Below are 24,753 nucleotides of genomic sequence, written 5' to 3'. Positions count from 1 at the left end.
ACATTACAAAATAGCCTTTTTTAGTAGCTTTTATTTCATAATACTTATTATAAAATAAAAAAATAATTTGTCCTACCCAAAAAAGCAATGTCCACAGACATACAGGGAAAAGGGGGAATTATTCATCGGGGATGGTGGCAGCCATGAACAACCAGTGTGTAGAGGAAATTGTCAGCTAAATTGGGTTGTTTGAGTTTAAATGTGATTTAGTGAATCTTTTAACACTGAAAGAAAAATTAGGTTCAGTTTTTTGAAAGAGCCAAGATCAATCATGTCCGTCAGTCATGTCCGTGGACAAGTAAAAATTAGTAAAAGTAAAATCTTTTACTAATTAGAGATGTCTTTTATAGCTATAAGATGCAAGTTCAGTGTATTAAGGACAGTGTCCTAACTTATTGTTAGTCCCAACTATAACTTAATTTAGAGGAAATCATCATGTCCGTGGACACCATGCCTGTGGACGTCATTTTCTTGAACTCTGCAGTCCATAGACATGCAAGATGGTAATGGTCATGATGATACACTAAGGCTAGTTACAGAATGACAAACAAGATAAACATTTTGCCGTGAGTAAACACAATATTCCTCTTCTGCTGTGTCCGTGGACATATATCTCATGTCTGTAGACAGCACAAAAGTAGAAATTTAAAAAAAAACTGTAAATATGTCAATTAAACGATCTCGGCCACTTACGCCATATGATTGATAAACTGTTATTACACTATTTTGGTTCTTATATAAACAAAAATTATTATTTTTTTTTAATTTTGCCTGTAGAAAATGTTGCATGAGAGTTTTTTGGATATTGACCCATATATGTATGCACTGCTACTCGACTGCATTGTACAACAAGAGCCCCTTTCATACGTTACATACATAAGTTTAAAAACAACTACATGCCTATGGGCATTAAATATACTCCCTCAAAAGCTATATTGAAAAATAAGCAGAAACTTTTTCTGTTAGAAAAAGTTATTTAAGTGCTAAAGAGTTTCTCAAGGAGCATTCTTATTATGAAATGAGCTGACTTTTTGTAATACATTTATGTGTTTATTTGACTGTCCTTATATTTTGGATGTGAAATCCTGGGGACCAATAAATATTATCATAACCTAACTAAAAATAAATATGGATCACAGCAAGTGATGATATGAAAAAAAAGAAACCTTGTCACCAATGTAATTATAATTTATTTTGAAAACTTTAAAGTATGTATGTGCAAGATACACATTTGTCTACAAAGACAAATAATATATTTACATTCACTGTCATGCAACAGCAATAATTCAGAGAATTCAAACCAAAGGTTCACCATTGATAGCCTTTTGTCTCAAGGTAAAAAGTTTCTTCACCCATTTGTCCATCTTTACTTGTGAGTTGACTAGTAACTGCAATGAAAGAGGGATTTAGAATTAATTCAATTAATTTTGAAATGAAATATTTTAGATGACAAACTTAACTCTATTAAAGGGACAACTACATTGGACAAGGAGCTTGCTATTCTTGCTAATTATAAGAGAATTAAATAATTGACTTTTTTAAAGGATGATTGCCAATTTTGCAAAAGAAACAATGGCAGATTACAAGGATAAAAAAAAATTGAACTCCTGGTAATAGATGGAATGCTAAAAAAATGCAACAACAAGAGGGAAATTTGACTTTGCAACATGCCATTAAATGCACACTCAACTGATTTACTGACAAAAGCCAATTGGAACACACTATACTCCCAAGAAAGGATTGTTTATACTTACAATGACTACAGGAATACAGACTTAGCAACACTGCACTTTTGCCTCAGCATTGAGCCAAAAAAGGCACATAGCTTCAATGGCTGCTTAATAAAGTGACACCACATTAAATTCTAGAGTCAATTCCGTACTTCCCTTAAGCAGTGGAAGCATCATATAACGATTATAAAGTACAGCAAGAAGTTCTAATTAGCAAGAGATATCCAAGGAACCACTGAAAACCTTATAATGACTTGTGAAATAAATCCCCATTAGCAAGAATGGCTCAATTCCTCACCTACAGCATTCATAATTACGACAGGTTGACTATGTGATCATATGCTGAATCTCCAAAAGTAATGCTACTAATACAATACTGATTCATCATTTTCACTACTATTCAGAGAGATGGAAGGTATGATTTTTTTCACTGTTTTGAAGTTTTAATCTTTATTAGTCTGATGCACTGCCATTACTTGTGGTCAAGACACTTTTGGAGCATCCAAGAAATAAGGATAATAACAGCACGTTAAATGTTACATACGGCATTGAAAAATATGATTTTTTAAATTATTAAACTACCTTCAGTAATAACGAAAATTCACAGTAGTAAGCGATTTTTAAGTTCCAAAGAGCTGTCGCTAAGGAGCTTCCACTGTATTTATAGAGGAAATTAAATTTCCCCATAGTTCCCAGTTTAAGTCCGCTAATTATTATATTACTAAGAGCAAATCAAGTTTCCAACACTGCAGACATTATTAATCAATGAAATATGTTTCAAGGAATTTCTAACATACTTAAAACACTCAAACTCAATAATACTACGTCTATATTATACTACTGACATTTGGATGAAACAAGGAATCCTTTTCAGCAGAATAGATGTCAGATTTGGCAGATAATGTAGATGACACAACTGATGAAATTATGTCTGCAGCTTGCTCGGAACTTGTCTCAACCCTCCCATTTGACACAAAATTTCTCTGAACAAATTCAGGAGCATTGATTTCCTCCAGAGCCCCAGGATCAGTGTGCTCCGACACATTTATGTCTGAAAGGAAAAAAATAACAGAAATATATATAACAGACATACAGCAAAATGGAGATCACAATAAGGAAAATTACCAATTTATTTGCAAAGAGGGCTAAATATATGCAATGCTGTGTAACTTGCTTGACATGAGTTGTGATATCATCAACTAATCTGCTTATGCTTAGAGGCCTTTGATCGTTGATTGATTGATTTTTGTCGAAAAAAGTCCCAGAAGTAAGTAACAGAATTAGAAACTGAAAAATACAGGAGTCTAATTTTTTAAACTCGTTCAATATGTCATTATTGTAGTATTCCAGTGATTTAATTAGGTTTCAATGTGTTATTGAAGAGTGTTCAGGCAGTCTCCCCCCCCCTTGTCCAGCTTTTTTCGATTTCAGCCCACTGTGCACCGGCTACAAAAAGAACTTTATTACGAAGTTCCACGAATAAGCAACGGCATTTAGGTGGATATACACTACACTACATTACAACCATTGCACTACGTTTAAGTTCTCCTCATGCACTGTGCGCAAGAGCATCATATGGTTCTTTCTTCATTATGCACGCAACATCATATAACAAGCTTCATATCTGTGGAATCATGGTGACCCAATTATTACCGCTTGTAAATACAGTTAGTCCTCTTCCTACACACATTCCATTAACAAACTTTCAGAGACATAAATATACGAAAAAATAATGCCCGAAATTTCAAATTTGGTGCCTTTCAAGTTGGCCTATGCGATGCAGTGTGGTGTAAAGGAACTCCCACTTTGGGCATAATCTGAACAAATTATCACTTAATGTTCATGTGAAATCAGGAATTGTTCAACATTTCACCTGTTCTTCCTGCCCGCTGACAGTGACTTTTTTCGGCTCCAGCTGCATCGCACTCCCAGCTAGATTAATTCGTTACAATAGTGATTTCACGCACAATTGTAATGCAGTGTTGCATTCTGCAGGATAACAACACTTCTCAAAGCCTTGCATAGCTTTATAAACTAAAGATTCCTCACAGAAACGTTCATACGAACTTCGTTATTACGAACTTCCGGTTTTTCGGTGCCGTGAACTTTGTGATAACCAGAGCCTACTGCATATTCCTTCTTCACTCTTGTGTCCCCAACATTCTACCCTGTTTACACCATCCCCTCCCCACTCAGTGCTCGATCCATCCATATCTAGTCTCCTCCATATCTCACCTGGAAGCTGCCTCTCCTCACCCACCATATTCAGCACTTTGTCGTTCCCCCTCCACTTCACCATTCTTCTCCACACCCACATCTCAAGGGTGCCCAGTCTTCTTTCGTCCTCCTTCCCAAGTGTCCATGTGTCTACACCTTAAATCACTACACTCCAGATCGGACTCTTGGTTAGCCATTTCTTAAAACCCTTACAAAGTGATCCTCTCGTCAACTCCTTCCTGTTCATGAACGCCTCCTCTGATAACGCAACCCTCTCCCTGATTTCCTCACTGCTCTACATATTTGTTTTGTCTCCATGCTTCTGGGTGTCACCGCGTGGATTTTCTTTGCGACAACAGTTTCTCCGGTATTCCAACCGGCATATTCAGATCGACCTGAAGACGCCGGTTGGAATACCGGAAAAACTGTCGTTGCAAAGAAAATCCACGCGGTGACACCCAGAAGCATGGAGACATCATCTAGACAACGCCTCAGAAAACTACGCATCATATTTGTTTTCTTCTAGTGTGCTAACAAAATTGTTAAATTACTCCACCAGTTAAAGTTTTGCCCACCAACTTTTATCTTGGGCCTCATATACCCTGCACATGATGCTTTACCAAACTGCATAACTTTGATTGTCTTGTGAATAATCCTTCTGCCATATTTCTCACAACTCAAGTCAAGTATATCCACCAGAGCCACCTAACTGGCCATTAAATGCATTTCACAATGTACAATTATTAAAGTCAAAACAAATTGGTGAACAAGCTCATTTGGATGACAAATTTATCTGTCACAACAGCATGATTTACATTAACAGAGGTCATATTCAGAGGCCTTTACAAATCAAAGCTGCGAAACTTTTCTCACCCAAGCCCCAAGAGCAAGAAAAACTCTTAAGAAATCAAGTGGCAAATCAACATTTTCAGCCGCCGTGGATATTGCATTTGATTCATAAATTAAGGAGCATTTACCCTTCGATGAAATTGAATACACAAGGTGGGAGAGTAGGCCAGTGCTTATTTTTTCAAAATGATCCGATTTAAAAATTCGTGGTCTCAAAATGTGTGAAATGGTGAGGAAAAAATTATAATAAGTTTCACGTCCGTGCGACGTCGGAGCCGTGCCTCCTAGTTTTCCTCCCTCTTTTCTCTTACAGTGTACTTCCTCTAAAGTTGCATTGACAAATGAATCATATTGCCCCCGCCTTGTCATTATCACTCACTTGTAAACAAGCTGCCATGTTGTTTATTTAAATGAATTAAAATTAACAATAGTAGTGAGGAAGCAATAATGGGAGGCAATGATGGTAGTGAGGGACGCGAAAAGAAAACGGGGAGTCGTATATGGAGAGAAGGAAGAGATAGACGTGTTATAAAAGATTGGGAGATAAATTAAAGTAATGGTGTTTTGAGAGACCGGAGGAAAAGATACGGCAGAATTCAAGATCGGCAGAAAGAAGAAGAAGACGCAGAGGAAAAGCAGGCGCCTACAAGAGAGAAAGAGACCGGAGAAAAGGGATACGGCAGAACTCAAGATCCCCACTGGTGCAGTTCATGGCAGTGTTTCAGTGAGTGGTAGTACGGATAGTACAAATGGGATTGTAATAGTCATGGCGGCTTGTTGATGTTGTTTAAGCTCACGAGTTTTAATTTGTAAAATTTCTTTATAAAGTGTTATTAAAATCATTTGTTAAGTAAGAGAAGTGGAAAATTACAGAAAACGTTACACACTCTAGATCCACTATGTCAGCATGTAACAGGAAGGAGGGAAGATCCATGGGACTAAGCAGTGTCTCGCGAATCAAACGAGCAGCTTGCCTGGCGGCAGGGAGGCAGGTAAGCAGCGGGCACATTGCACACTTGAGGGAGTGTTTCGACATGGAGGAATCGAGATACCACTAAAAGGTTGAAATTATTGCCCAAAGGACTCTAAAATATCATGTTTACCTAAGAAAATGTTTTATCCAGGCCAAAAAACTCCGCATTCAAAATAACTCCATTTAGGCCTTATAGGCACCTCAGGCAGACCTATCCGACATCGCACGGACCTGAAACTTAATTATACTTTTTTCCTCACCATTTCACTCATTTTGAGACTACAGATTTTTAAATCGGATCATTTTGAAAGTGCCGGCCAAGTGGGAGAGGTAATTCCCTAAGACAGATATTGAATGGGGCAAGTACATAATTAGCAGAGGTGGAATGTTGAGAACTGTGTTCAAGGGACAGATATGTACTAGGTATGCGGGACAACTGGAGGTAGAGAACTGAGAGAGATTACAGTGTGAAGAATATTAAAGATGAAACCTTGATGACGGAAGGGACAAGCTAAGGTAATACGTGACAACATCCTCGCTAAATCCACCTTAAACAGTAGAATTTCTTTCATTATAGGCGGTTGCTTGTAGCTTAATAGTAGGCTGTGGATCAAAAAACAGAACAATACTGGATGCTTCATTGTAATAACTCTATCTCAATTGATGGAAAAAAAATTGTAATTCTTCGTTAAAACTTCCATGGGTGCTCGTCATTATGAATAAAATCTTTTGGGCTATGTCGCCACGTCAATTCTTGGGTGGCCCCAACGTTTCCCAACCGATGCTGGTCGCTTTTCAAGGGATTCTGAAGAATTGGGAATTTAAAATCTTTTACATAGGTATCTGGGTCAATGATGGTGGGGGGAGGGGAGCGGGAGGTTGGAGGAGTGGGTTGCTGCTTGTTTTTTCTCACTACAGGTTGCCAAGTGCGACTAATTTTAATGCCAGTGTCCCTGTTGAAATTGTTCTTTCCTTCTTTGGATATTTCAATGGCTTCTCTGACGAGTCTCTGTTTAAAACCTTTTACTTCGGCAAGGATTTTGACTTCCTTGAGGTTGATTGTGTGTCCAAGCGCTGCATGTTCAGCTACTGCGGACTTTGTAGACTACCCCAGTCGAATCGCTCTCTCTTGCTCCTCTAGGCGTGTTTTGACTGATCTGCCTGTTTTGCCGATGTAATTCTTCCCACAGGTCTGGCAAGGAATTTGGTAGATCCCTTCCACCTGTAGTCGAAGGGGTCTACCGAAACATCTCTTAAAAACCGTCAAGGATAGAACTCCACTACAAGTGGAAGGGGTCTACCGAATTCCTTGCAAGACCTGTGGGAAGATTGTACAGAGTGTACAGAGAAGATTCATGTGTAACTGCTGTGTACTGAGACGATTCATATGTAACTGCTTTCCGGCCTCGGTGGTGGCGGGGTAACGTTCTCGCCTGCCAAACAAGAGGTCGCGGGTTCGAGTCCCGCCTGGGTAGGTTTCCCCGGTCCAGGGCATGGTCGTCTGTGTATGTTTACTCGTTACATTTGTTGAACACCCCGGTGTAAAATGGCCAATAAGAGCTGTATCCGGTGGTTTGAGAATAAAATAAAAAATACGCTTGCAATTCCTGTTGAACGACCCCATGCAATGCATAGACGTCATCATTTGTTTTGAAACTGTCCTCTATGCGTCGACATACCATGGCCAAGTTCAGTCGGATTCGTTTGCTCGAGAAAATGAAAATTTTCTAATATGTGCATGAGAAATGCATAAGCAGTTTAAGAAATAATCGTAAGTCAGTTAATTGAAATGGAACTCCAAAATGTTCTCTCAAATGAGTTTAAATAATAATAATAATAATAATAATAATAATAATTCTATTTCCCTTGTTGCTTAAATTGTATTTCTGGGTCCGTTTTGAAATGCGACAAGGTTATCTTCACTACGTAGGTACCGAAAATCTTGGTTGCGTAAAATAAGGTAATCAATAGTAACTTCATAGCAAGCTTCATTTATAATGGTGTTCCCTAGTAGATTATTATTGTAAAAACATCAATGCCTATTCTTTCAAAGTATATTTTGTATAAAAATATTGAATTTTATGGTATTTTTGCAACAATTTTTTTCAATGCTTTTGTTCTTTAATATTTTTGGAAAAAAGTAGTATTTTGCATTGATTTATATACATAAAACATACAGGTCGATGTATTGTCTTCCTGATCCCCGGGAAATGGTTTATGTCCATCTTTTGTTCCATATTTTAGGACTTTTTTTTCGTCAGAAATGATTCCCTCCTTCGAAATTATATTTCAATGTCGCGGTATCTATTGAAATAAGTTAAGGTACCTGAAAAGGGCTTTTTTCACATTTTGCATCGGGTTTTCAGATATTTATCATGACGGTTTTCAAGAAAAAAATTCAGAAACAAAAGCATTTCACACAGAAATGAACACTGAATGATTCAGGTCAACCACGTAAGACCGAAGTTAAGCCCTCGATAAGGACTTTCTTGACCACCAAAGCCAGTTACCCCCCCACTCTACCTTTTGGATATATACATATCTAACTCGCATCAAGTTTGACAAGCTTTCAGGATCGTCATTGATGGCGAATGTTTTGGAAAAGCAATGGAACAGTTGCGAAATGATGGCAGTGCCACACTTCAATATGCAGTATTCACCTGGCCAAAATTTTCTAAACAGACTTGAAGAAAACTCAAGATACCATCTTGAACTGCTACAAAGCAGTTTGCATGGTGTACAAATGAGTTCCAAAATGGGTTACAGACTGGTATAAATCAGTCCCAACACGGATGAACAAATGGTACAAATCAGTTCCAACACGGATGAACGAATGGTACAAATCAGTTCCAATTTTAATTCCAAATGAGTTCCAAAGATTGAAAATTAGTTTTATAGCAGTTTCCAATGGAAATCCAAAGCAGTTCAAAATCTGTTACGGATGAGTTAGAAAGGTGAACAAATGAGTTGATGACATGGTAGGACGCTATAATGTCATGAACTGCTGTGTACCATGTTTTAATTCCACAGCAGTGCAAAAGCACAAACAAATCAGTGGTTATAAAGCAGATAGATAACAGTTCCAAATGGCTTACACAGCAGAAATTTTTCCCTTACAAGGAACATTCACGAAGTGTCCTCCGCCGATTTCGTTCAAATTTGGTGGGATGGTAGTGTTCCATAATTAATGGGAATTTGCAAAATTTCCCGTGCCCTTAAGCCCTGTGAGCCGAGATATCTGCATCCAAAGTTGCGCGCCGGCCACCCTTTTTGAGGCGAGGGGCCCCTCACTACGGGCCGGCAGCGAGGCGTCTCTGCCGGCAAGCGCTCGGGGGAAGGCCTGCGGGCGGTCCGGGCGTCAGCGGTCTACTTACTATCTTCCCACAGACGAAAGAAGCGGTGGGTGATCCGAGGACTAAACGATGGGCAATGTTTTCGAGGAATTTTTGAATAGCTTAAATTTGTACACATACCCTTGCCGGCTCCTGCTTCTAGTAAAGATTTTCAGAAAGGTTTGAGAGGAGTCATAAAACCCATTCCTTCCACCCTCAACTATTGTTGACTGAATGGGAAAACCAAAAGGTCTTCTCCATCTGGCGAATAACGTCGCCGTCTTCGGTACCTCTGTTTAAATCAGCAAAAATGCTTTTTCTACACCATTTGCGAAGTGAACTCCGAACGAGAACGAACAAGCGAGAGATTTTGTAGACGCGTGACCTGCAAAGCCGTTCCTTTTATTTTCATTGAAATGGTGATTAATCCTAGGAATGTAGTAAAAATATTGGACAGCAAGTTTACTGCATGGATTTCCACAGAAGAACCAACTGATTACGAAATCGAGTTGGCGGAAATTTTAGCTGGTAAGTTTCATTAATTTTTCCTTGTTTTTCTTACTACGGTGAAGTTAATCGCATCCCATCCATTCTTTATTTTCCCCTGTTGTAATACAATTTTCCCATTTTCAGATTCCTTGAAGTCCTGTGTGGAAAGCGAAGGATCATCCTGTGTGGTAGAGGAGGATCTAATTTTTGACTTCGAAGGGAGGACGGAAGAGGAGGAAGTAGTAAGCGAAGATGAATGCGACAGTCCAGATGGAAATGGAGACGATGTTTCTCCTTCTTCTTCGACATCGTACGAGCCATCTCCATTGAAAAGGAAGAAAGAGGGTGATGTTAGTATGTCACAGAAGAAGATGGCAGTGGAATATTGGCGGTCCGGAAAAACTGGGCCACTAAAGATAGATACTGTGAGGCACCGTTTTAGGTTCGTGACCTCAAGAAAACAGCTTGTCCGGTTTGAGGAGCAAATTAATCAGGCTGGCTCTCGGAGGGAGAAATTAAACGCAATTTCTTCATGCTTAATAGAAAGATTTAGAAGAGCAAAAGAAGATTTCCTGATAGTGCACGACAGTGACTTACGAAGGTGGGCGTATGAGGATAATGGCAAAATGACTAATCCCTTAGAAAATTTTTCTGCTTCATCAGGATGGTTGTGGAAGTTTAAAAAATCATATAATATAGTGTCTAGGAAAGTTACCAAAGTTGTTTCTCGGAAACAGAACTTTGACTGGCAAAAGACATCCGAAAAGGCACATGCTTTTGTAAACGATATCCAGCTATTATTGGCCCAGAAGCCAAATTATTTTCTATTAAATACTGACCAGAGTGGGTTTAAAAAAGAATTACACTCGGGACGAACCTTGCATTTCCGAGGAGTGAAAACGGTGGAGTCAACGGTGCAGTCCCTAGGAGCGACGACCCATTCCTATACCATACAGCCGACGATCTCGATGGATGGTGAACTTCTGTCTCCTTTATTTATTTGCCTGCAGGAGAAAGGTGGAATTTTTCCAAAAAATGTTTCTGTGTTTGAAGCTCTAAATCTTCACGTCGTAGCTTCTAATTCCGGTTTGTTGACGAAAACCATTTTGCTCGAAGAGTATTTTGGTAAAGTGCTGTTTCCAACTTTAAAAAAGGATACAATTCTCTTGGTGGACTCGTGGAGTGCCTTTAATGATAGGGAAGGAATTCTTTCCATGAAGACAGGATCATTTCACTTTGAAATGCAGCAAATACCGCCCAAAACTACAGGCATCATACAGCCGTTGGATGTGTATTTTTTCCGTATGTGGAAGAATTTCGTGAGAAAATTCTCCGACCGTGTGTTGCTGGACCAAATAGACTTAAATTTATTTCAAAGAAATAATATTTTGAAACTTCAATCTCTGACTCACTCACAATTCTCTGCTCCTTTGTTTAAAAATTTCATTCACTATTCCTGGTTTCGAGCGGGATACACGAATGAAAGACCAGAAGTGCATATTACACCTGTTGACTATTGTTTCGATAGTAATATTATGAAGGATAGATGTGAAATTATAGTTGAAGAACAAGGGTGCAACTTTTTGACATTCATCAGATGCGCTATCTGCGCAAACAAATGCTGTTTTCACCATTTTTTCAATGAAAATCACAACTGTGAAAAATAAAATACTATAGATCGCCATTTTTGTTATTATTTTATCTATTGAATAGATGATTGATTCATAATTATTTTGAGTATCAATGTTTTCACCATTTTTCGCTAAAAAATTAGAAAAATTTGTGCCCTATTTCACTTCTGAATGGGATTTCATTGTTTCAATTATTTTTATTGCGGACAGTTTTTGGGTGAATTTTTGCCTTGCATTGTATGCATTTTAAATTAAAACGGAAAACTTAAGGATTTTTGATGGCTGGGTATCATTTGGAGTTGCGCAAGGAAGAGACTTCCACGAGGTTCATAGTTCAGGACTCGATAAACAGTTATAAACTCGATAATCGGAATACATTATTTGAAAGTGATCGGAAGTGTTTGAATCAAATCACTCATGAGAAATTCGGGTATCTTAACTTTATTTGGTTAATGGCACCTTTAAAATAACGGAATGTTGGTAAATTCTTCCAGAAAGAGAAAAAAAGAGTGGCTTGTGCTAAAGGTAGGGTTTTGTCTATTCCTTCACGGGGTGAGGGTAAACGATTGGGTTTTTCCTCAAAAGGAATATTTTCTATAGGCCTGGGGATACTCGAAGGTCAAGGCACCATTTGTGGGAGTTCTTGAGGGTGGGGAAAACTGTGCACGTGAGGGAAACATTTGAAAGGAAGCGGGCGCCTTCTCATTGTGCGTTTTTATGTTTCCCGTCCCTATTATAACTGCAAAAAAAGACCGAAGGGAGAGCCCCCGCGGCGTTGGGTCAGTGGCTACTGGTGGCACCCAAGCTAATGAGTGTCGATGGTCTTCGACTGTTCGGCATTGTCAGTCACGAAAACGGATTTCAATCCACCTAGAAGGTAAAATCTGGCGCATGAGTATGTAGTTCCTCGCCATTGTGCGTAAATAAGTTCAATGGACTCAAAAGAGAATGAGAAAAAAGTTGAGACATTTCTTAATGCACCGGCATTCACTGCAGGGTTAGAGGAAATTATTACGTCGTAGACGACCGGTGTCCGTTCACAACAAAAGGAGACCATACCCTCTCAAAGACTTCAATTTACCCTGATTTTCCAGTCTTCAAGAGGTGAAGGTACTCCTTGCCTGATATTAAAGAAATGAAGGAATATAGGATGCGGTATCTAATTATTTGTTACTCCGAAAATTCTTGGAGGCGCCTTCCCCCAAAATTCATGTGGAATGTTTCTTATTTACTACAAAACTAAATGATTAAGTATGTCATTTACTTAATACGCAAATCTGCATGGAGCTAAATGCTATAACGTTAAATTCGCTATGAGTAACATTAATTTTGCCCTTTACGACATTAAGAGTGGATATGCAACTTAATTTGCTGGCAGGGTTAAATTCCCCGCAGGTGTACAGAGAGTACGCATCTTTTGAACTAAATTTATTATTTCTTATGGAAATTTGTCAATCGACCACGGGAAAATTATCAGCATTTATCATTTATGAATTCTAAGGAAACTGGGCTACGGTGATTTTCATTCTTGAATGCCTTAAAAATCCATAATTTCAATCTTTCCTCCGCTTCTTGTCAGCGAGAGGATGGTAGACCGCTGACGCCCGGACCGCTCCCAGGCCTTCCCCCGAGCGCTTGCCGGCAGAGACGCCTCGCTGCCGGCCCGTAGTGAGGGGCCCCTCGCCTCAAAAAGGGTGGCCGGCGCGCAACTTTGGATGCAGATATCTCGGCTCACAGGGCTTAAGGGCACGGGAAATTTTGCAAATTCCCATTAATTATGGAACACTACCATCCCACCAAATTTGAACGAAATCGGCGGAGGACAGTTCGTGAATGTTCCTTGTTAGTAGGAGCCACAGTCAACACATGAGGGGTGATGCAGGGATGTTGTGAAGTGCAGTTATACTACTTTTTATGTTTTTTCTTTGTACACTTAATAATCCATTTTGGACACTACATTTTCTTTATATTTTTCATGTATCTTTTTTTTCATTGGACTTTTTGAGTTGGTTGAAAAATTATAATAGAGGAAAATATGTACGCAGCATAGGCCAAATTTAAATTTTGTGATTATATGCTAATGAGTAATTCTGCAACCCTTTAAGCGAGGCAAAAGTATCATTGTTTTCTGAGGAATTAAAATTAATATGTCGTACTATTATATTATGATCTGTTTTCCAGATGCAGTCTTGCAAGAGTGTGGCTTCCCGATAAGACCACGGAACTGAACACAAATATAATAAAAGTAATTGCAGACCGTCAGTATTTTGAATAAAAAATTGATGTATAAGTATTTACTTTTATTTATGGTCTTGGTGGATGCCGCAGTAGAGGTAGGTGCTTGTGGTGGGGGTAGGAGCACTCCCTGTTGCCTCAACAGCTGGTCCGCAGTCTGGGCCGCTCTCATGGCAGCTTGCAGCTTGGCACTCAACTGGTCCTCAGAGCCGCGACCAACACCACTGCCAGCTTCTCGAGATGATGGCACACGCGATGCATTCCCCTTCAAGTCGGAGCGATTGTGCGAGTCTTGAGAACCCGATGACGGAGACCTTCAGTCATGCAACAATAGTGAAAAAGCAAACATTAAGACCCACTCACAAAGTCATTCAACCATGTGGTTGGTTATGATAGGTTTTCAATGCATGCCATGTGGTATTCAAACATTGTGCAAAGCCTTCACAGGTGCCTTCATTGAGATTTTAAGAAGACTTCGATTAAAAAATCTTCTTGAAAACTTTACCAAAGTCTTTCAAAGACTCTTGTCAGGACAGCAATCCTAGTATTAGTAAGCGAGAACTTAGCGCTGCTACCAACAGGCACAGCTTATTTTTTTGTGTCATCTTGGGGCATATTCCACTTACTCGATTTTTACGCTTGCCGCAGGAGTTCACTGTGGCGAGCATTATGCATAGATCGAATTTGAAAAACTAACAACTACGCCACAAATATGGCATTCAAGAAGCCAGACTAAGATTTGTCCGAACTCTTCACAGACAAAAGCAGTGATGATGACACAAAACAAGCACCGCAATGAGCCTTCTAGGTCCTCTTAAAAAGCAAGTCTGTTTATAGTAAATATAAGACCGTAATGATAAGTTCCTTCCCTATGCACAATTGTTATTCCGGTTAACAACTTCCGTGGGTAGTATCGGTTAAATAGAAAGACATACCTTCTGTAGCCTCGCGACCTTTTACTGCTCGACGGGGAAGTGGACCTAGACTTTGAGTTAGATCTTGATCTCGACCAAGACTTAGATCTAAAACTACTTCTTGACCTGTCATCTCCACTACGGTTACGACGACTCCTGCGAAGAAACCCAATAAAAAAACTTAAATGCATGAGATTGAATCCAAGATACATTGACAAATGTAAGTCAAGAGTGGCTGACACGCGACCACTTTGATTGGAAAAGGAAGCTCGATAAATCTACAGCTAGACATTTTGTAAATGAGAAAGAGCAATTTACCTGCTCGATTTCGCTTTCCTGTCTCTACTGCGGGAACGGCGACTCTTGCATTTCCTTTTCTTGCGTGAGCGTTTCCTAGCTGTGGAATGTCTGCTGCCCGAGCTACTCGACTCAGATGAACTCCTCGATCTGAAATGAATCGCAGTGCCATTTAAAATGCTATTCGGCCACAACATAATTTTAATGAAAAGAAATGCATAGGGCAATGGAAAGTAGCAACAAACTAATACCTTCTTTTACTCCGTCCTGAATCTTTCTTCCTACGGTGATACGAATCATCTCCAGAAGAGTCAGAATCACTCGAGTATTTACTCATTGTCTAAACAGTCTTAATCCTAAGAATCTTACGGAAAACCACCAGAAATGCCTCAGCCTAACCAACCCTTACACGACAACAACAGTCAGGAACACAGGCAACACCAGCAACACCACACTTCCATTTCATTGAATTTCACTAAGCATGATTAACAATTAATGGGATTTTGTACACGTTACTGCCACGAAAAATGCATTAAATACTGCAAACGATGAAGTGAAGAAAAGACCAAAATATGTTCAAACGGGAAACGCCGTTAAACCTTCTAGTAAATATTTACCACTGGTTGATGAAATTCTCACGTTGGCATTCCCTAATTTCCGGCTTTACCACATTCATGATGTGCAGAAGAATTTCACTCAATAATAACATTGTTACCATAAATAAGTGATGTTATGTATTCACGAAATTACGCCAGAAAATATATTCGACATTTAACTTAGTGTGATAGAGCGGTGTTAGATAAATACATGTAATAGATGTTTACGTGAATGGCTTGTTTCCTCCGCATAAGCCAAAGAAAGAGCAAGAAAGCGCTGTCATTATTTTAAGTTGCATAAACTGGATCAAATGCCAATCTCCCCCGCCCCCTAGTTACCACCCAAAACCATTGCAGGTCAACAAGAATGTATTTCAATAAATTGCAATCATGAATCAGCATGCGAAGATGCTTTTAATCTTCTGTAAAGATTAATTCCCCCACAAGATGAGGAGCACACATCTCTCACACTGAATACTCTAGTGGACCGCTTGTAATTCGACCGTTCCCACCCATTTTTATCCAAGATGATACCACGGTACTGGCAGCATTACTTCGATGGCATAATCTCCTAACTCGCTCCGCTTATAATTACGATAGCCGCCATAATCGTGTAGAAAATTTTCGAAAGCCTGCCAAAATCCCTCACACTGCCTACTGGGCAACTTGTCCACAATTAGGTCACAAAATGATTGGAATGGTTTCCGTAGCATCAGTATTATCAATGCTCAATATTGCTAGTGGAGAACCTTAGGGAACTATCTTTGCCTTGGGCATCGTCTATACTCGAAATCCCCGATCATCTTCATTCAGTTCCAAAGATCCTCGGAGAAACATCCTCCATGTTAGATTTATTCTAGAGACAGCAATCTAAGCTACAGGCATTTGGACGATGTTACTTCTGATTGAATCAATATTTTCACTTCTCATTTACCAAATTTGTGTTTTTGTGCAAAGAACGTACGTTGCGTAATGATGGTAACGGGAGGGAGGAGTCATTACGACCAATATATAACTTAAACAGCAATGCTAAATCACCAGCACTTGTCATAAGATTTGCCTGGTCCTGCCACGAAGTTTTTCCTGCTAACAGCCGAATTTGGTGGATATTAATTCCTAACTCTTAACAGCAATTTCTCTAAATAATCGCCACTTTTGCATCTCCAAAAGTGACTAAAACAGACCATCGATTCTCAACCTATTCATGACTGGGTGATATTGACATGACTTCGTTTATGTCCACAGAAGCGCTGTTGTCAGAACACTCAACTCGTAATCAGTGGCATAAAACGACCTCCAGAACGGACAAAGGTACTTTTTATAACTGGTTTAATTGTTAAAATTCTCGGTAGCAATTTTTGTAGATCTAAAACATTTATAATTCAGTGTTCGTAAAATATATTACATATTGAGCAGTATGGCCACTCCATCTTATTTTGTGTCAACACCAACTGATGTGCTCAAAACACGGAAACTGTGAAAAAGTTTTATTCTGTGGCAATTTTGTTATCCCCTCGAAATAAGGTTCAATGGAAATAATTTTAGTCGCGGTTAAGTTTTCTTGAAGGTATTGTTTTAATTTTATTAGTTGGCGAACGTGCTATGTTCGTGTGATACAGAGGATTCGGACTAAAATTTTTGATGAGAAAATGTTCTATAGCTCCTAAGAGATCTTCGTTTTAACCTTCTGTGATTGTGGAAATAGCATTTTAATTGAGTTACAACTATTCAATCAACTCTGATGTACGAAATGACGAGTAATGTGTGTTTCAGCTGAATTGTTTTAGGTGTTTCGTGTCTCGACTACAGTTCATGATAGACAGGTTGTTTCGACATCTGTGTATTTTACTGTGCCTTATTCATGTTGTATGTGTTTTTTTAGTTTTCAGCTTGAAGTTTAGCTGAAGACCTGTAATGTATGCTGAAAACCCAAAATAGTCAACAAGCTCCAGTGCTCCCCGAGCCATAATTGATGTTGTGAGCTGTGGTCTTATGTTTTCTACAGAGAACTGTTAAAGAGAAGAGGCGAAAATGATGAAAAGTGGGCTTCCTAAAAAAGAAGGGAAGATGAGAATCAGGGCTTTCCCGGTAAGTGATCCCCTTTTAAAAGGCGTATCTAGCTGTAAGAGATCATATGTTCCATTTTAAGTATGTTTCAATGCCATTTACAGCAATACTTTCCGATTTTGATGCAGAAGCTGCTTACCCGTGACATTGCATTCCTTTTTTTAACGTTTCTGTCGTAATGACTCTTGTTTATCCTCAGAAATCTAGGGTACATCTGCTAATAAGTGTGATTGTCAGGAATGAGATCTGATATGTTTGGGTTTTGTTTATTTCACCTCTTGTGTCGGAAAATAAATCATAGTATCTTGAAAGTATTTGGTGCTTGGTATTAGTAACTCATGTCAATACTCTATTGTTGTGGCTGTAGTTTGTTTAGGCCCGTTAGTCTTAATGAAATATTGTGGTTTTACTGCAATTCAAAATCCGCTACCGAAGTGATTTATGTTAGTGTTACGGTGTTGATATTTTGATGAACCAATCTTTTGAAGCATGGACGCAATGGAAACCGACTTACATGCTCTCTCGTTTCAAATGCGAGTTGGACTCCACGGTACGGAATTAGCATAAATTATCGTCATCTCTTACATCTTAAATATAATTATATTTTACTTGACAACAACAATTACTTTAAAATTATTAGCTTATTCTGGGTTCACCTTCGGAACAACGGGTCTATTTGAAAAATCATGTGTAATTATGTCTTTTTCTCCCTCTTTGTTTTTCTAAGATAAATTTACTATATTGGTTGCTTTACTAAGTTTGCTATACCTGTTATTAATACCAAGTGATTGTGACCACCAGTATCACGATAAAAGAGGAAACCATATGTGACCTCGGCCGTAAGTTAATATATTTTTTTAATTTTCTAGATGACTATGGATGAGAAGTATGTGGAGAACATTTGGGCTCTCTTAAAAAATGCGATTCAAGAAATTCAGAGGAAAAACAATTCTGGCCTAAGTTTTGAGGAACTTTACAGGAATGCTTATACAATGGTCCTCCACAAACATGGGGAAAGACTGTACACAGGATTGAAAGAAGTGGTCACCCAGCACTTGGAATCTAAGGTACTTATAGTTACTTAATTTGCATATTTGAAATCAAGATCCTTTGGGATTGTTGTTTATTCAGGTCTAGTTTCCAAAATTTAAATTCTTCAGTTTTAAATAATTTCTTGTATAAGGGAAGCTTGACACTGTGAATAGGTACTTGATATTTTCATAGACCTCGTGAAGTCCAATTTGAGAATGCCTAAAGAACTTATACCACTATCTAAGTTAATTTTCGATTTGAATATTTGACCTTTCTACGTTGAAGTGGAGATGTTGGAACTTGAGCATTCCATTGATTTGATTGAAAGAATTAGAAATCTCAGTTTAAATCCAAATATATTTTCTAACTCAATTGGCTAGGTTATGTAAATAAACATTTATGACTTACTATGAGACAGCTTTGAATGCTTGGATATAAATTGGCTAAGTTAGATGCATTACAGAGATTAATATCCAAGAAAAGTATATTCTTCATTATTAATATTTATTTGCTGGATGGAAGTGATGAAGATTTCGGTTTTTAGGGTCCAACGTAGGACGTAATTCACCTGAATTTTGCCTAACATTTTGTATGAAGTGTTTTTGCCTAACGTTTTGTATGAAAACTGAGAGCGTTTTTTGCTCTCGGTTTTGAAATTATGTATGTTGATTACACGTTGGAAGGAAGAATTTATGTTTTAGCTTGATTTATTAAATGAGAGAGATATAGTGAGAGATAGTAAGATCTAATGCTTTCCCGGCAAATATATTCCAAAAGGGCTGTTCAGGCTTCCAGCCGGGTGGCAGAATGGAGGGAGACCACCGGGCTGGAAGCCCAAATAGCACTTTTGGAATAGTGAGAGATATATTACCACAGCTATTTTGGTGTTTTATAAGTGAAGTGAGCCTGGATATAAGTTAACATGAAAGATTCCTGATCAGTGGTAGATGAAATCAAGAAAATTTAAATTGCTGGGGAGGCATGGATGTATTGTTGGAGATAAACTGTTTGTTATGTCAGAAGATTACTTACTGAGGAAAGAAGCCATTTGAAGTGGAGAGAATTTGGGATGTGATGTGGGTGCACAGTTAAGTGAATTGCATTTCAAGGAGTTGAACGGTGGGGACTTTGATGATATTGAAAATAAAGATTTTGGCATGTACTATGACAGTTGTGGAGATATCAAGAGTGGAGTCTCCCTTGTTGTGGTGCTAAAGAAGAATGAGGATCAAATGAATCGACCGAGTGAGTTATGAGGAACTTAGAAGAGAAGCCTCATGAAAACCTTGATAAGAAGATGAAACAACCTAATCAGCCATTTATTGAGACAAGATGTCCTGACGAAGACAATCATCGAGGGACAAGTAGATGGGGAGAATGGAAAAGAAATATGTTGAATATAGTTAATGGAACAGGCAGAGAGGAATGTTAAAGAGAAGAAATATGTGGGTGTTAAAAGATTATGTATCTGTAAGGAGAATTAAGTGGAGAGATGCGTCAAACTAATCTTAGGATTATTGATCGCTGATGATGGAGATAGATTGCTGGGTCATTCCATTTCAAATCAACCAGGCCCTGACACCCACTGTCTCGGATTTTCATGAAACTTACCATGGTCATACATTCTGGTATGATTAGAGATTGTGTTCAATTTTAGCCTCCAACTGTCGATTTTTTATGAAATATGAGCAATTGAAATTTGAGCTTGACCCCCTAAAGTGCTGCAACATGCAATGCATGGCTGTTTTTTATTTTTCATCCATAACTCCATTAGTGTTTGATGAAAAGTCATGATTTTTTTCTGGAGTTAAGTAGTTCATAATGATCCCTAGATTATCATTAAATATTCCCCACATGAAGTAATTCAGCTGCAAAAAATGAAGTTGACAAAAAAATCTCGCTTGTACCATTTTTCGTTGTCAGCATCCACAAGGAAAGGCCATGTGAATACAGTCTCATGATTCCATTTTAAGTATTCATTAATGTATGAGCAAAGATCCTGAGGAAAAAAATCATGAGTCCAGCATTTCTTTTAGTAAAAAAAGACTTATTCTTGGTCACGGGAAGAAATGGTACTTATCTTTTTCAAGGCACATATAAATTACATGATGTAGAGGAGAGATAAGCGTTTACTTAAATATGATTAAACTATATTGGAGCATGCATTACCTCACTATAGTGTATGCTACTGGCTTGTAGAGTAGGAAACGCATAAGCAAGCGTGTGCATGTACGCCCCCAAAGACTGTTAATTTCGTGCTATCAGGACCATTGGAGCTGAGGGAGTTTTAATTAAAAATTATTTTTTGAATGTTGGCCACTCCCTCCCTAAAGAAGTAGTATGACCTCCCAGAACTTATGGTTGCTGGGAAATTAAGTACACCCAATAAGTGTCCTTGTGGCACACATCAAACATCTCTCTCTGGCCAAGAGAATGAAGGTGAGGGTCCTTAAGGTGTCATGAATTTAACTGAAATATCACCTTTTTCATGGTTGAGAGCTTCCACTAGTGAATGTACCATACTGCTTGCTGTAAATACAAGCTGCTTATGAACCAACAGCCAAATTATCTGGGAAATCCACTGTTTCAGAACAAAAATCAAATACAATGCTATACTCGTCATCCAAGCCAGTGAACTTTGCAGCGACGCTTCTTTCCGATAAAGGCACAAAATGATGGAAGTTTCTTGTGCCTAGAATTGTTTTTGCCTTGGTAGATCTTTCAAAGAGGTTACTGCGTGACCAACCCACAACATTAGACTTAAAGTAATGGATGTTGATGTTTTTTGTATTACCTCTACAAAATTCATACATCCTGCTGCTATTTGTGATCTGCCGTGGCATTGGGCGTTGCAGGCTGGCTTCCCTCGCTATTCGTTCAATAGTACCTCCCATACCATCACAAGAGGACTTTCCATGACTTGTGGAAAAAAAACCAGGTTGCATAGTCATTATTATGATAGCACAAATTTAAAAAAGATTTGCAGTTTATATATTGCCCAGCACATCCATCTTGTGGACCAGCACGTCTGGGCATGGGGTGGACCGGGGTTTCTTTCCCTAGACCACCCTGCACTTTTCTTTAATTTGAGGGCATCTGAAAGCTTATACTGGGATTTGAGCTAAGAACTCTTCAATCAGGAGCCAAACCCTTAAATCACTAGTCTTTCACACTCCCCTTAGAAGGTCATTAAAAGGTATGCATTTATTCTTATGATGTGAATGCATGTAAAATTGCATATCAATATAGTTACATATTCTGAAAATACGAAAAGAGTATATGGTAAAAGGAGGGAGGAAAATTATTGGCAGAAAGAACAGGAGTGTTGTCGTGGAGTGGTATGATTGGTGGAGGAATATTTTGAATACATATTTTAACTATCCCTGTGATAGCCCAAGGATAGGATCGGCACTGCTCCCCATGGAAGGTGAAGGCAGGAAAAATTATGTGTAAGGTTAACTTGTGTCAGTATTAAATATGAGTTCATAGCTGCAATACAAGATGGGAGGTGAGAAGCCTAATGAAAATTTGGTTGTCCAAGAGTCTCATAGTTGCTATTGCATAAACGCATTGGTTTGTAGAAATTTTCTCTGATTTACATGCTAATTCCCTTTTTAAGAACAGTTATTGCTCAACCAAATGGCAAACTTGACTTTAAAGGCTAATGGAGAATAGAATATGTATCTGATCTCATCAAGAGTTATGGGAAATAGTCCACCACCAAGCAATGGTGCATTGCACGTTGCACAGTAAAAACTCTCTAAGCAGCTTCTGGATCATCTATTACCGGTGCGGTATATAGTGAAGATAATACTCTGAGAAAGTACTATAGGAAATATCTTGTAGAAGGAAAGCATTTTTAAGACACAAAAAGAAAACTTTCTTAAAATCAGTAGAGGATAAGTAAATCTATAAATTAATTAAAAAAACTTCCTAGAGAATCAGGGATGAACTTTAAAAAATTTTCCTTTGAGGAAATGGATAGCTTTCTAATTCTTCATTACTGAGTTACCAAGACCTTAGCAATGCCGACAACAAATTATTTACACCCGATTTTATTATCCCCATATCGTACTGATTGCTCATCAACCTCAAACATATCCTTATCTGAATCATTTTATGTTCACAAGTGCATGAAACTTGATTTTAAATCATCTCACAATCAGTTCATTCTTAATTATCCAGCTCCCAATTATCTGAGACCTTTTCTCCTTGTTACACATAATATTTCAGAGATTATTCTGAAGGCAGTACTCATGAAATTTTAAAAATGCTTGATATTTCTCAATGAAAGCGTCTAAATACAAATGTAAAAGTTAGTATCCTAAATATTTTCTTCCTTTTTAATTTTTGAGGTTTTGGTTGAAATTTAAAATACTTACCTAGCCAAAGTTTTGTTTAAATTTTTACAACTTATCAGGAATCAAAAACCACAGCACAAACAAAAAAACTGGTTTAGAAATACCACAAATGCATTCTACCCTTTTATCTGTTTTCCTCACCTTTTATGTTCCCAGTTTAATGTCTGTCCTGGTGTCGTCTCTTTTGCTGCATACATATTTATTAGTTTTCTTTTTAATGCTTATAGCTGATATCCAGCCATTGTCATTTCCATATTTAAGTCTTCTTCTAATCCTTTTCTGTCTTGGCTAAGAATTTTATGTCACCTGATAATCACATCATACTAATACTTTCACAGGCCGGAGGCCTTCTCTTTGATTTAATTGATGTCTTTCTTGGTGTAAACATTAAAATTTACAGAGTACACTGTACATCCTTGTCTCATTTCTTTCCCTACTCTTGTTTCTTATAGTTTCATCCAGATTTTATCAAAGATTCTTGGTTTATGACACGTTGCGTACTGGGGTAAGCTAATGTTTAGAATATAACTTTACCCGATCAAGCATTATGATGCATCAATTCATTATGAATAACGAACAACTGTAAACGTACTAACGAATAGGTATTGTACGCTTTAAAATTGTTTAGGTTGACGCGCCTAAATGACGAGAATCTTCGTCATCCGTCTGGAATGTTCGGGAAAAAAATGACGAGAATTCTCACCATCCGTACACAACGTGTTAAGAAAACTTATTACATTTCTTCTGTCATTTTAGAGTACTCCTATTTCTTTGTAAGTATTGAATTCCAATCCAAGTTGTCAAAGGGCTGCTCGTAATCAAAAAATGCTATGCAAAATTTGTTTTGTCAACTTTATCTTACCTATAACCAGTCTATGGGCAGCTAGGGCCAGTATTGTTTCTTTTTTGCCCTTGATGTATCTGAACAGTTGCTCATCCAGGAAGTTTTCTGCTCTTCATTGTCTTCTCATTCAGTAGATTCTTGTCTGTATCTTTGACGTATGAATCATCTGGCTTATGGCCCTAAAATCTTCACACTTTTCAGCTCTCTTATTTCTGGTAATAGGAATGATGATGTCACCCATGTCATCCTTTTCTACTGGACTTTCCTCTTTGATTATACATACCCTGATTTTGGTTCTATTTTATATCCATTCCAGATATTATTTCTATCTCTTCAATTTGTATTTGTTTTACATATATCCATCCTTGTTTCTTATGGCATAACATTTTGTTCTTTGTTCAAATGGTTCCTTACCATTCTTTGAGCAGCTTATGCTCTTTCACTTTAGAGATTATTTTGCACTTCAATTCAAGGCCGTGGCAGTAATTGAACATTTTCAATATGAAATGCATTCAAAGACCATAGATAATATTATCTTAATTCATGATTGGTTATCCGCCGAAGAAATCTTCCAAAATACAAATAATGTATAAATTAAATTAAATAATCAAGTTTTTTAAGGTAATTATTTGGAAATAATTAGCCTTATGAATCCTTGCATTAAAATTCGACAATCTCAATGTTTTTTCATCTGATTTTTATTTCTCTCAAGATCGAGGAAATCATTAAAAGATGGTGGAACTCTTGCATGGGTTATCTGCAGCACAGATGGTTTGTGCCAGGATAAGCCGAAGTTTACTGTACACCAACTTCACCATTACCGTTTAGGGATCCCCAAGAAATTCCATCCTTACCACATTTTATTTTTATGAAGGCCTCAAAAAAAATTAGAGGCGGGTGAAATCATGCTTAGATTATCTACTCACAGATAATCTGGAGTTAAAACTCTATTGTGATTGGCTCTAAATGTGTGCACATACGTATTTCAGAATGGAGTTGGAATCCATTTAAATTTCCGAGTGTGAAATTCATGTGCAGTGTGACTTAAATTGTGGCAATTTATGCAAATTTCATTGCAATTCATGTGGCAGGATCTGTACTAATCTCACTCAGGTCCTTCTCGGCGCAAGCACACTCTTTGTTGCCATAAATAAAAGATACTCTCGATGACATCAGAATTTTCTTT

General features: G+C 38.1%; 2 protein-coding genes across 6 annotated transcripts in view; one reads left to right on the top strand and one right to left on the bottom strand.

Moving 5' to 3' along the window:
• Positions 1-1,170: 1,170 nt before the first annotated feature.
• On the bottom strand, positions 1,171-15,564 carry LOC124168374 (serine/Arginine-related protein 53-like). Its single transcript, XM_046546587.1, has 6 exons — positions 14,919-15,564; positions 14,689-14,817; positions 14,392-14,526; positions 13,520-13,770; positions 2,576-2,781; positions 1,171-1,388 (listed from the first exon to the last, which is right to left on the bottom strand). The coding sequence occupies exons 1-6, from the start codon at positions 15,002-15,004 to the stop codon at positions 1,296-1,298; spliced, it is 900 nt and encodes a 299-aa protein (XP_046402543.1). The 5' UTR covers positions 15,005-15,564; the 3' UTR covers positions 1,171-1,295.
• Positions 15,565-15,673: 109 nt separating this feature from the next.
• Positions 15,674-24,753, top strand: part of LOC124168373 (cullin-3-A) — a 47,317-nt gene continuing 38,237 nt past the window's right edge. Inside the window, exons 1-3 of one of the 5 annotated variants that reach the window (XM_046546584.1) lie at positions 15,674-16,574; positions 17,146-17,351; positions 18,200-18,397. In XM_046546584.1, the coding sequence (XP_046402540.1) occupies positions 17,295-17,351; positions 18,200-18,397 (255 nt within the window). In that variant the 5' untranslated portion in view covers positions 15,674-16,574; positions 17,146-17,294. Of the gene's footprint in view, positions 16,575-16,619; positions 16,831-16,853; positions 17,026-17,145; positions 17,352-17,686; positions 17,881-18,199; positions 18,398-24,753 lie in introns of those variants that run through there. The other 4 variants (XM_046546583.1, XM_046546585.1, XM_046546586.1 and 1 more) reach the window with 4 other exon arrangements.

The sequence above is a fragment of the Ischnura elegans genome, chromosome 11 (assembly GCF_921293095.1).
Source record: "Ischnura elegans chromosome 11, ioIscEleg1.1, whole genome shotgun sequence".
Lineage (NCBI taxonomy): Eukaryota > Metazoa > Arthropoda > Insecta > Odonata > Coenagrionidae > Ischnura > Ischnura elegans.
Note: the sequence above shows the minus strand (reverse complement) of the source record. Positions and strands in the feature narration are given on the sequence as shown.

Excerpts from the sequence above, each read along its gene's own strand:
- LOC124168374 (XM_046546587.1), bottom strand. The coding sequence starts at position 15,004 with ATGAGTAAATACTCGAGTGATTCTGACTCTTCTGGAGATGATTCGTAT. Across the intron at positions 14,818-14,918 it reads TCAGGACGGAGTAAAAGAAG|ATCGAGGAGTTCATCTGAGT; the intron begins GTATTAGTTTGT and ends GATTCATTTCAG. Across the intron at positions 14,527-14,688 it reads AGGAAAGCGAAATCGAGCAG|GAGTCGTCGTAACCGTAGTG; the intron begins GTAAATTGCTCT and ends GTTTCTTCGCAG.